The 13736-nt window shown below is 30.4% G+C and overlaps 1 protein-coding gene across 1 annotated transcript in view; it reads left to right on the top strand.

The window, feature by feature from the left end:
* LOC114337893 (acetyl-coenzyme A synthetase) overlaps positions 1-13517 on the top strand; it is a 101030-nt gene extending 87513 nt beyond the window's left edge. The window contains exon 7 of the mRNA XM_050656586.1: positions 7191-13517. Within this exon, the coding sequence (XP_050512543.1) occupies positions 7191-7636 (446 nt within the window). The 3' untranslated portion in view covers positions 7637-13517. The remainder of the gene's footprint in view (positions 1-7190) is intronic.
* Positions 13518-13736: the final 219 nt, after the last annotated feature.

Raw genomic sequence — 13736 nt, 5'->3', positions numbered from 1 at the left:
CTGCTTATAGGAAATACACTACAATTTCTGAATATTTTTTCCAAACACTGGGGGGGGGGTTGGGTTACTTTAAAATCTTAAATAGGAACTCCTTTTTTATTTCAGATTTGGATTCTTTGCGTAAAAATAAGCAACTTTTATTCGAAACGTTTTTTCTAATTACGGATAGGTGGCGCTATAATCGGAGAAAACGGGTGTTGGAAATGGAAAATTAAATTAAAATATGGAAAGTCCCCACTAAAATGGAAAATTTTACTTAATTTTTTGGTTTTAGAACCTAATAATCACAACCCAATAGGTCCCCAAAGCGCTCGAGTGACTGCACATTTAGCATACTTTGCTCCCCTACTATATGTATTATAAATAATATGCGAAGTAATTATTAACCCAAACAACCATAATTCAACTTTTATTTACTAATAAAGAACTGGACGAAAGTGTCACATCAGCTTTTATGAAACACATGAATATTTACATAAAAAGGTATGTGTGCTTGAAATCGATATTCCCAAAATCATCTAAAAATTGTTTATACTTGAGTACTTTGAGACTCTTGTATGAAATGTGAATACCGAAATACGATTAGGAATCTCCATTATGTAATTTTTAAATAATACATTACATCATTCTTAGGAAATGAAAGGTATCATACAAACGTGTTAAAAAATACTACCTACTGAAATTTTTCGATGGCAATAAATGATGAATTGGTTTATCGAATTTATTTTTAAGGTGATACAGTAGCGATCAACAGGTAGCCAAAACGCGTTCCAAGATTGAGGCTGTAATTTTGAATATTTTTTCGAGATATTTGGCACACGTATTTATAATATAATAAAGAATGGCGGTACAGAGCCCAATTTGAAAAATATATTAATATGTGGAAATTACTCTGTAAATAAATACAATATTAAAAAAACGAGTCTGTACCGCCATTAAGAAGAACAAAAAAATACACTTTCTTCAAATAAACTTTTTTATCAGATGCCTAGATTTTGTGTCATTTTGGAACTACTAATGAAATAAAAAATATTAGTAGTTCCAAAATGACACAAAATCTAGGCATCGGATAAAAAAGTTTATTTGAAGAAAGTGTATTTTTTTGTTCTTCTTAGTGGCGGTACAGGCTCGTTTTTTAATATCTATTGTATTTAATTACAGAGTAATTTCCACATATTAATATATTTTTTAAATTGGGCTCTGTACCGCCATTCTTTATTATATTACGAATACGTGTGCCACATATCTCGAAAAAATATTCAAAATTACAGCCGTAATCTTGGAACGCGTTTTCGCTACCTGTTGATCGCTACTGTTTCCTCTTAAGTAAAATATGTCATTTGGATTTTTTTTTTAAACTCGATAGATCCTAGGGACATGTCGGTAGATCGGTAGGATCATCACTTTTGGGAGTTTGGGGAATATCCCAATTGACAACGCAATATACACCGACGCCGTCTACAACGGGCGACGAATCAGAGATGCCAGATTGGGGTACTTTCGCTCATTTTTAGGGTAATTTGAAAGCACATGGGAAAATTTTTATAGGTTGAATTGGTTGGGGAATTTTTCGGGAGGAAAATTGAGCAAACTGAATTGCAATATAAATGTATGTAACATATAACATTATATTAACATTATAACCTATCGAGTATATAAGAAGGAAGAGAGACAGACCCCGAAAATCTTTTAGAGATCCTGCAGGATGCAGGAAAATGGACGAAGCAATATTAGAAAAGAAACCTGCAGGACTGGAAAAACAGAAAGAACTGAAAATAACGGTCAAGTGAAATAATACAGGAAAAACTATGGAAATTAAGGGTGGTCAAGAAAAAACAGGATGTTTCTAAATAAATGCGACAAACTTTAAAGGGTAATTCTATATGAAAAAATAATGACAGTTTGCTCTATAAGCGTATGTCAGCAAATACTTCGTTTCCGAGATATGGGGTGTTGACATTTTTCTTACAAACTGACGATTTCTTTATTGTTCTAAAACCGGTTCAGATATGCAAATGAAATTTGATGTGTTTTAAGAGGTAATTATTGTGCATTTTTTGACATAAAATTAATAATTTTATATCTACTGTTGAAATGGTGTGAATTTTTTTAAAGAAAAACATAGTACGCCACTGAGATATTTCAAATAACAAATCATTTTGGAATTACTCGTTCAATTTATGATATATACAAAAATCTATTATTCCTTTTTTTCATACGTCGTTCGTGCCGTTTTTATGCAAAAAGTGAAACATCTTAACGCGTACAAAGTATTCGAAATAAATTTCTATATATTCATATTATGAAAAAGAACTTGTCAATTCTAATTCATATAGATATACCTGGTTTGTTTTTTTTTTATTTCAAATTACACACCCACGGACACACGACAATGTTGATAAAGCAAAGTTTACAGAACAGGAAGACAAAACTATTTAACCATTGAGGCTATAATGACAAGCAGCAGTATAATAATATCACTGACTATTCATAAATTTGTTGATACTTCGTAAATCTGATCTTCGTGTATTTTAAGTATGTATGTATAACATTGTAATACCATAAAAGTGATAGGTATTACCTGACAAATGACCTTTAAAAGCCATAACAATTTTTAGGTTGCATTATTTTTATTAGAGAATTTTTGTGAGCTAGAAATAGTTTTCTTATTGTTACAATTATTTAATATTAATTGTCTTAGGAGTAATCTTAGCCCAAAGATAATCTATAAAGTCCAAAAAAATAATGAATGTAAAAAATATTATATTTTTTTTTGTTTAGCTAATGCCTCGACAACTAATGGCCATTGGCATGGTCGGTACGGTAATTTTGAACAGTTGGGTACCTAGTGTCATGTGTAAGTAGTGTGTGTTGAGTAAGCGCCTTGTTACTTTGCAATGTCGCCGTCATTGTCTTTGCAAAGAGACGCTAATTGTATCCGAACGTCTGCGGTCCCTCCGGTGAGAAACGATTCCACGAGGACAGAAACTATATTCATTTATTAATTTATAATAAATGAAAAATTTCCGACCCTGGTGAGATTCGAACCCACAACCTTTCGGATTTTTTCGATCCACAGGCAGGCGCTCTTACCACTGAGCTACGGAGGGGGGTAAATATTATATTTATATATCAGCGTCTCTCAAAATTTGGCGCCCCCAAATTCTGGCGCCCCGGGCGGTCGCCCGGCTCGCCCGCCCCTTTATCCGGCGCTGCTTTAAGGCACTAGTGCTTTAAAATTTTTATGGCACTGCAATTCGTATTGATCGTATAGGCAATTTTGATATAATGTCAAAAAAATATAAAAATGGAATGTCAGTCAAGTTCAAGTAAAAGTTTTTGTAGATATTCTCCTGTAATTACGTTTGTAGAAAAAATATTGCATGATATGCCTGTTAAAAAGTGCATTTTTAAGGCACTCATGTGAATTGCAGAACTCGCTGTCGCTCATTCTGCAAACTTTCACATGCGTGCCTTAAACGTGTACTTTTAACACTTATATCATAAATAACTATTGAAATACTGATTACAAAAATTTATAGTATTTTAAGCCTTTCTGAGAGCATATGCGCAAAAATTTCGCTCGAATTATTTTTAAATGCGTTAATTTTTTTCGAATACTGAGAAAACCTTAAGTATTTTTAAAAAATTTAAACGCAGAAAGAAATATTACTGTATTATCCATGGTCGAAAGTCCTTGAGAACTTCTATAAATATTTATTTTAATAAGTCACATGGGTGAAAAAAAATAGTCTGATTTTTAATTTTAAATATATCATTCAAAAGAAACTTTTTGTTCATTATAAGGGACTTTCTGCCCTCGGGAATAATGTAGTCTTCTATTTTGCGTTTAAATTTTTTTAAAATACCTATTAGTTATCTCAGGATTCGAAAAAAATAAATGCGTTTAAAAAGAACTCGACCGAAATTTTGCGCCTAGGCTCTCAAAAAGGATTAAAGTATTAAACATTTTTGTACTGTTTGAATTTATGCGACGATTGACGATCCACTGTTTTAAAGATTGGTTGAACAGATGTTGCCAGTTGTATGGTCCTCACTATGTGTATCGTAAGTTATTCAACAGGGCATAGAATATACATGGTTAGAAAATATACGCCAAAGTCAGCGCCTCTATGCGGAAAATCTCTGAACTAAAAATTGATGTGGACCATACAAAGTGAGGTCCCACTTTTTTTTGTAAAAAAACAGTGTTTGCTATCAGTACATGTCTACGAAAAAGTCTTACATTGATTGACTAAGTGAGGTCCGTATACTGGACCTCACTTTGTACAGGACCTCACTTCAACCGCAGTTTCTTTTGATATGTGGCTCACTTCATACGCTGGGAGTAATATATATATATATATATATATATATATATATATATATATATATATATATATATATATATATATATATATATATATATATATATATATATATTAAATATAATTAATATACATACAACATAAATATATATACATTATAAATACAAAAATGCCCGTCACAGTTCGGACGAGAAACTTAGTTATTAACAAATAAGGGTCAAAAATGGCACTTTTTTCATTTAAATCGCTACAGGTAAAAATAGGGTTATTAAAAATCTTATTTATAATATTCTTCTTTTTCTAGATGAGTCAAGGTTTAAAATAGCACTTTTTGAATTTTCGTCCGATCCTTTTTTGTTTCGGAAAGGGCAAAATAAGACGAAAATTTCAAAAATAAAAAATGTGCTATAACTTTTTCAAAAATGGCCTTAAGACTTTTATATTGCACGAAAAGTTGAGTCAAACATTCCGTATAATGCACAAAAATTTTTAAGACGATTCGTCAATTAGTTTAAATTTTATTCAATTTGTTTATCGCAAAGAGCTTTTTTTTCGTAATGTTATTATTCAGAAAATAATAATGACATAGCAATTCTGTGGAAACCACATGCAAGAATAATAGTTATTTTTTTAAACTATTGACAAAAATCATTAAAAAGTCGTTTTTTTCACTCCGAAAAAATTTTAGTAAAATAGAGTCATTTTTGGCTTCTAAACATTTGAATAACTTTGTTAATATTGACTATAGAGTAAATCTACTTTCGGATTTCAAAAGCTGGTATTTTTATACGAATTTTCAGAAAAAAACTTTTTGCCTAGGTTAATTAGCTTCAAAGTTAGCCACTTTTATTATTTAATTCGCAGTTACTTCTATATATGAAATGGTTGAATGCTCGAATATATGAAATTTACGGAAATAAAAGGCAGATATCGAGCACTGAGTTTATTTAATCTTGCCCAAGTATACTTTCGCTATCTAGAGCATCTTCAGGGGCATTTCGTCAATAAAAAGAAGGTATTATCCTCGAATGTCAGCCAATAAAATAGTTTGGTGGCAACTTAAATTAACATATAAATACACACTTAACAAAGGACAAAACAGATAAATTTGAGTGCGTGGTAAGATTCTACATTTTTGCAAGATGGAAACAGAATGATTCTGCTATAAAAATACCAGTTTTTTAAATTCCATTGTAGTTTCAATATTAACAAAGTTATTCAAATTGTTATAATCCAAAAATGACCCTATTTTAGTAAAATGTTTTCTGAGTGATATAAATGACTTTTTAATGATTTTTTAAATGCTTTGAAAACATGACTATTCTTCTTTCATGTTGTTTTCACAGAATTGCTGTATCATTATTATTTTCTGAACAATAACATTGCGAAAAAAAGCTCTTTGGGATAAACAAATTGAATAAAAGTTAAACTAATTGACGCATCGTCTTAAAATTTTTTGTGCATTGTATGGACTGTTTGACTCAACTTTTCATGCAATATGAAAGTTCTAAATGCATTTTAGCAAAAGTTATAGGAAATTTTTTATTTTCGAAATTTTTGTTTTATTTTGCAATATCTGAAGCAACAAATAATCGGACCAAAATTCAAAAAACGGTATTTTAAACTTTGGCTCATCTACTAAAAGAAAAATATTATAAATAAGACATTTAATTACCCTATTTTTACCTGTAGCGATTTAAACGAAAAAACTCTCATTTTTGACCGTTATTTGTTAATAACAAATTTCTCGTCCAAACTGTGACGGGCATTTTTGTATTTATAATGTATTAGGTATATAGTACCTAAAAAATCCATTTGCAACCTGGCTGCTCAAGTGTCCCGAACATGGTATATTTTTGCCGTATTTCCCTAGTGTATTATGCTTCCTTTACCTCTGCTTTTTCAATGTTTGTTTCTTCGTTTGTTGTCACTTTAGGTGTTGGTGGTTCATTATTGTCACCTTTAGCATATTGAGATCAAAAGTTGTCTGCATACGTTTCCTTTTGAATGTATTTTGTTTTTCTTGCTTCGTTCATCTCCTTTCTTTGTCCTCTGATCATTCTCCATATTTCCTTTTGTGTTCTGCTCTAGAAGTCGTGTTCCATCTCTTTTGAGAAGCTCTCCCAGTGTTCCCTTTTTATTTGTCTGACTAAAGTGTTCGTTTCGTTTTTGATTCGTTTATAGTGGTTTTATGCCTGTTGTGTTTGTTTTGCTCTGTATGGTAAAAAAGCTTTCTTCTTTTCTTCACATTTTATCTTCACTTTCTCTCTAAACCATGGGGTTTTGTTTTTGATATGTTAGTATTCGTTACTTTCCTCTCTCCAAGTGATTGTATTGCTGCGCTAATTAGATTAACTTTAAGTTTTTCCCTGCATTTATCGTAGTTATCGTTTTCTAATATTCCATTCTCAGCAATATTCTCTGATATTCTTTTTCTGGATAAGTATGCCGTGTGGATTCCGAATTTAGTCCTTCGACTCTGATTTTTATTTATGTTGGTGCAACTCTTTTAGGTGTGAAGTATTTCATGATGATTCTTATTTTACATAATACTAGGCTGAAATTACTTACTGCATCTGCTAAGTTTAGGCATCTTACGTCGATTATTTTTGATTGGTATATCTCTGTTGGTTACAACATAATCTATCATAGATCTTTGTCCACGGGTGTTATTGAATGTACATTTTTATTAGTATTTGTGGTAAAAAAGGCGTTGTTTACTCAATTAGTTGTTCGTGCAGAAGTTTATCATCAGTTCTCTATTATCGTTTTTGACACCATTAAAAAGATTTTTCTGTATCAATATATTAATTATCAAATCAAAATTAGCTATTAAATTTTAACATTTTGTTATTTTTGTAGGTGCCAGACGTGACGCAGATGGTTATTTATGGGTAACTGGTCGGGTAGACGATATGTTAAATGTTTCTGGTCATCTCATGTCTACTGCAGAGGTAGAATCTATTTTAACTGAACATCCATCAGTAGCAGAAGCAGCAGTAGTTGCAAGACCTCACCCTGTTAAAGGCGAATGTTTGTACTGTTTTGTAACTCTTACAGAGCATGGAGTATTTAACGACAAACTGACTAAAGATCTGAAGCAGATAGTGAGGTCAAAGATAGGTCCTTTTGCACAACCAGATATCATTCAGAACGCACCTGCTTTACCAAAAACTAGATCTGGAAAGATTATGAGAAGGATCCTAAGAAAAATCGCTGTAAACGACAGAGACGTTGGTGATATTAGTACTTTAGCTGATAGTTCTGTGGTGGAAGTCTTATTCGCTTCAAGACCTCAAGAAGCTTAATTTTAGATTAAACGTAGGTACCTACTTAGCATATAATAAATAAGTGTACATAATCTAGTCTCGTATACAAGTTTGTTACCATTCTGTCTTGGACTATTCTCATGTAAATAAACAAACTAACTACCAGAGATCGGCAAAACTGGGTTTTAACTGTATTTGTTAACGTAAGTTTATGCATACTCATTGTAAACTAGTTTTGTCTTGTATTAACGAGGAAAATTGAAAAAAGCGACCTATAATAAAATTTACTGGATTTGTTATAATAAAAATTGTTGAAATTCTCTTAGTTCGATGTGAACTGAAATTCTGAATTAAAATGAACCAAGAAAAATGGAAGTGTTGTAAGGGAATGTTCTAAGATGTTTCTACAGGAAACATTCGTTAGAATAAATTAAGAAGCAAATTAAAACGTACCAAACGTTCTTTAAGCAGAATTAAAACTTTATATAGGTACAGGACGGGAATTTCAAAATAAAACTTGTAGGATTTTTGAATCGCCACACTTCGTCAAATGAGACAGGTGACTTGAGATAACTAGAATGCTTGTCATAGTCTGTAAAAAGAGGGAGAATAAAGAGTACACTTCGACTGATTGATAAATATGGATAAACATGGATACTTTTAACAGTAATAATTTTTATTTACCTATACAGCTCTAAACGTTGAGATATAACATAAGTGGAACTAATCGATCATCAATCTAACCAAGTCGTCGTGATCTGTTAGTCATCTGAAAAGATTCTTTAAGATTAAAATTGTCTGCAATATTTCGAATTCTGGTGCTCCATTTTTACAAGTAAGAACTAACCAGTTACTACCGTTGTGGCATGGTACTAAAATATATTATGAAAAATAGGATACAAACAGTAAAACATGTATTGAAAGCGCAACAATGCGTAGACAAGCTGGTTGACCACTTTTCGGGTTTGCTTTTCCATAAGATTCCGAGATTTGGTTCGTTATGGAAATATATAATAATTAAAAGAGAGCCAAAATATATCTATTACCTATTAAATTTTGCGTTCGTCGAGGCTTGAAAATTTTTGGTTTAATAGAATATCTTAACGCCACCTGTTATACATAATTAATATAAAAATTATTAATATTGAAAATCTAAGATGGAAGTAGCACTACATTTTAAGAAAAACATTGAATACACTTTGCTATGATATTGCGCAATCTCATTATCGTCGTACTGTATTATAGATATTAGTTCCCTTATTACGAATATGTAGAAAGTAGTGTTAGTTTTAAGTTATATGAGAATATAAATATATTTTGTTTTGCATTGCGTTATTGTTACTTAATAAAATTATATGGCCGAAATTGGCTAAGAGTATTGGCTTGTGAAACAAAATATCGTCCATTTTTGAAAATAATTAGAATACATTAATAAACTTAATACTTACTGATGATCTTATAATTAATAATTATTGTAATGAACCCATTTGGCAGAAAAATGTATAGAAATAAAATTTTAAAATACGATTAGTAATATAACTTAAAAAGTATTTTAAGAATGCGGCTTGATCTTTTTAACTATATTACACAATTAAGCACAAACTAATACACCCAAAAATGATAAAATACACATCAAATTTTATTTATTCTTTTCTGTTAAGACATATTTTCTAGCTAATAAGCTATTTTTCACAAATAATTGTTTAAATAAATATAAATGAAACAATCCTGGTGTCAAAAGATTTGATGCAGAGGTAACGTTATATTAAACTTGACACTAGATTTTATTTATGGTTTTTGACAAAATAAAAATTGTATTTTAAATATTTTAAGTAAAATTTAACGTGTGAACGCAGTAATCTTTGCGCTAACAAAAAAAAAACCTTATTGTATAGATACTGACACTAAACAAATGTCGGTAAAATTGTAGATGGTTTTATAATTTTTTACTGAACTTTCGTTGATTTATATATTTTTTGTTATAAATACTTTCTTGTACTGAGTAGGCTCTGTACTGTTGTTTGTATATTGAACTCAATATACAAACAAAATTTGCCTATTTTAAATGTTGGTAATGCAGAACAAAATAATATCGTCAAATCCTTTAAAAGTAAGGGCGTCTTACTTGAATGTAAGGGACGATTTGATGATATTATAATCCAGGAACCGAAGCTTTTCACCTCACAATTTTTACAGAATGGATCGATTTGCTTGAAAATTTGAGAATAAGTAGTGGATAGTCCAAGGATAAAAAACTATATGATGCCGAAAGGCGCTTTTTCCATGGGGGTGGGTGCCACCCCATCTCAGGGGTGAAAATGTTTTATTATATTTTGACCACAAAAGTTGATTAAAAACATTCACTCTAAGCAAAAAATGTTCTATACATTTTTTTGATAAAATTAATGGTTTTCGATTTATTCGCTATCGAAAGTGTTTTACATATAAAAAATCAATGTTTTTTGATATACTCATTGACGATGCACTCAATTTTTGCCGTAGAAAAAAATTTTTTAGACCAGGTTCTTGGGAACTAAATAACCTACAATTTCATATTTAACCATTTTTTCATATTTCTGATGCTCATCTTTCTGTTCTTAAGAAAATGGCATTTTTTACCAAACTACAAAAATTCGTTAAGTATTCGCTTTTAACTCCAGTCTTTTAAAAACTAATCATTCTAAGCCAGTCAAACTTGTAGTATCTATAAATAATACATAAATAAAGAAGAATGAATAAGGCCAATGACTAAAAATACCGCTAACTTACATTATTATGCTTCCAATGGGATTTTCCCTATTTTTTTTTCAAAAAATTATATTGATTTTTTAACCGTAACTTTTTATTTTTTATCTAAAGTTTAGTAAAAAAGAATTTTGTAGGTTTTTATAAGATCTATAAGCCGATTAATATTAAATCTTTTTATAATCCTGAGTCGCAAAAAGAGGTTACTTTGAAAGGGTTGGTAAAGGTGCTTTTTGGATGTTATTACAAGTTTTAATTATCAATAGCTTACTTAATTTTTGCCGAAGAAAAATTTTTTGCAAACCATGTTCTTGGGAATTAAGTAAGCTATAATTTCATATTGAAACATTTTCATATCTCTAATGCTAATCTTTCTATTCTGAAGAAAAGGCCATTTTCTTCCAAACTAAAAAAAATCGTTATTCGCTGTTAACTCCATTATTTTAAAAACTAATCATTCTAAGCCGGTCAAACTTTTAGAACCTATTAATAGTAGGTACATAAATAAAGGTTAGTACATAAATTTTAATTAGGGTGGTGATTAGGGGCTGCTTCCGATCACTTTTTCGCTGAAAAAAATAGGGACTGACATTCTTTTCATTATAAGTCACTTAATTTTTGTGCTAGATACTTTTTTTACTTCTGGGGATAGATATTTTTAAATACTTTAAATTAGTTTGAACACGTTACCCTCGAGAAATGCATAGTTCCCGTTCTTTTACATATAATATATCATAAACATTATATAAAGAAATTAAAAAAACAGTTTTGTTTATTTTTTCAAAAGGTACATTGTTGTTAAGTAAAGTTGTTTTGATAAAACGAAAACTTTTGGAGAAAAAATTGATTTTTTCGATATAAAACTAACACTTTCGATAGCGAATAAATCGAAAACTATTCATTTTATCAAAAAAAAAATATATATATAGAACGTTTTTTGATTAGAATGAATGTTTTACCAACTTTTGCGGTCAAAATATAATAAAAAATTTGCACCCCCGAGCTTCATTACTTGGACTAATAAACCATATCCAAAGAACTCAATTTTCATTATTTGTCACCAAAAAATAATGCCTAATTTTTAAAGACGTAAATGTTATGAATTGGCGTAAAACCCTTTAAAGATATAATTGCTATGTGCTAATGAAATTAGTTTTCTAGTAAATTCGAAATATCAAATCCCAGCGATTCGCTGGCGTGAAAATGTAGATATTTTTAAATATCTACTGGCCCCAGGTCGTCTCACCTTAAAAAAATGAGTATTTTGTATTAAAACTTAAAAATCAGGGATAATAATACTCGGTTAAAGGGTAGCACTGGCCCTGTTACCTTCCTTGTATACCGTAGGCCCAAGAGATAACAGACTAACCTGCTATAAATCCAAGGCCGCGGTAGCGGTATAAAAGGGAGTCTATTATTATTATGTTCTACTACTTTATTTATATTTAGTGTGTTAGCTTTTATTTATCATATTTGCTTGTCGGAGTCAAATATGACTGGCCTTTTGGCTTTGCAAGTGCTATTAACTTAGCAAAAAAAATGTCGAAGTTAAAATTTGCTTTCTCTTCTTCAAAGCTTTTCTAAAAAATCTACAAAATGTTCTACCAACATTTCAATATTTTTTTATTTGATTTATTGCGTAATATTCTGTAATTTCAATTTTTAATTAAATACATTCAACAGTACAAAGTTTTGGTTGTTTAACGCATTTATTTTTTACTTTACAAAATGTTTAACATTTGGACAAGACTAAATATTTCATTAGGTATACAGTGTGGCACGCACTTGTGGAATAATATATTTGTGCCCTTGTTATACAAAATTATTAAATACGCTGAGACCCGTCGATTTTTATATACAGACATATAGGTCTGGATCCCGCGTATGAAAAAAGTTGATTAATAGCAAGCTGAAAATTTGTTAATAGCTTAAGGGTATCTAGTCGGACATATATAGGAACACTGGAACAGGGGAAGTTTTAATTGTGGAACAGGTTAAAGATTTGGAACGGTCAGACCACGAAAACGTCACATTATGAATTTTGTCTGACAGAACTTCCAATTTATTTGTTACCCTTTCATTAAACTCTCATGCAAAAATCAAGCTGCTATTTATCACCAAATGGGAATTATAATGAGTGGAACACGTAGAATATGTCAAATGACAGGAATTATGGCAGGTGATAAATAGCAGTCTGATTTTTGCATGAGAGTTCAATGAGAGGGTAACAAATCAATTGGAAGTTCTGCCGGACAAAATACATCTGACATTTTGGTGGTCAGACCGATCCAAATTTTTAACCTGTTCCACAATTAAAACTTCCCCTGTTCCAGTGTTCTCATATATCAAAGTTTGTCCGACTAGACACCCTCAAGCTATTAACAAATTTTCAGCTTGCTATTAATCAACTTCTTTTTCATACGCGGGATCCAGACCTAATATAAATATGCACGTTTTAACCAAAAATTCAAATGGTTAAACTTTATTTTTAATGGACTGGAACACTCTGTAAATTCAATTAACAACCTGATCTCAACGAACTAGATGTTCATGGACTATGCTAGGTTTGCCTGAATCACCCTGCACATTTTTTTAATTCATGTTCTAAAAGAGCACATTTATATATAAGAATCGACGGGTCACAGCATTTTTTTTTGTATTTTTTTTTAAACATGGACAGAAATAATTTTATTCCATATGTGCATTCCACCCTATACATTAAATTATTAAATTATTAAACATGAACGCTGTAGAATACATTTCATACATATATATGACGAAAACATTATTGTTTATCTGCGATATTGATATTTAATATATTTATATTTATATTATTATTATATTATTAAATGATTTTATAGTAGATATACAAATAACACTAGTAATAATATTACACTAATATAGTATTAATTTTAATGAAAATAGGGTGTATGACTGTGGGTGAATATTTTTGTACAGAAAAGAAAAAGAAAGAATTATTTTTTTAATATTTACTTGAAGCTAATTCGCTAATGTGCTGTAGAAAACTTTGTTAGATTGAATTTGTTAATTATTATAATATGATTGATTGTAAATATAATTAGTCGTTTGTTAATCTAAGCATTCGTTTATGTGAAAAAGCCTTCATTAAACATATCATTCCATAACTAGAGCATAATAAAAAGTATATTGTTGATTCTATTGTACTTATTTTTTGTTAAGCTCCTTCATACAGGTGTAATATATTATCAACTATAATAAAAATATTACTAGGTACAGTACACGTAGATAGTAAATAATTTCTATCAATTAGGTACAAAATAGTTATTTTCCTAACTAGTGCGGAAAGTGATACTTTCACGCACGAGACTGCCGTTGACCCGAACGACGCGATAACGGAGTTCGGGCAAGCAGT

Source organism: Diabrotica virgifera, chromosome 7 (genome assembly GCF_917563875.1).
Source record: "Diabrotica virgifera virgifera chromosome 7, PGI_DIABVI_V3a".
NCBI classification, from domain to species: Eukaryota; Metazoa; Arthropoda; class Insecta; order Coleoptera; family Chrysomelidae; genus Diabrotica; species Diabrotica virgifera.
The sequence above is the reverse complement of the archived record's forward strand: the minus strand, read 5'-3'. Positions and strand labels throughout refer to the sequence as shown.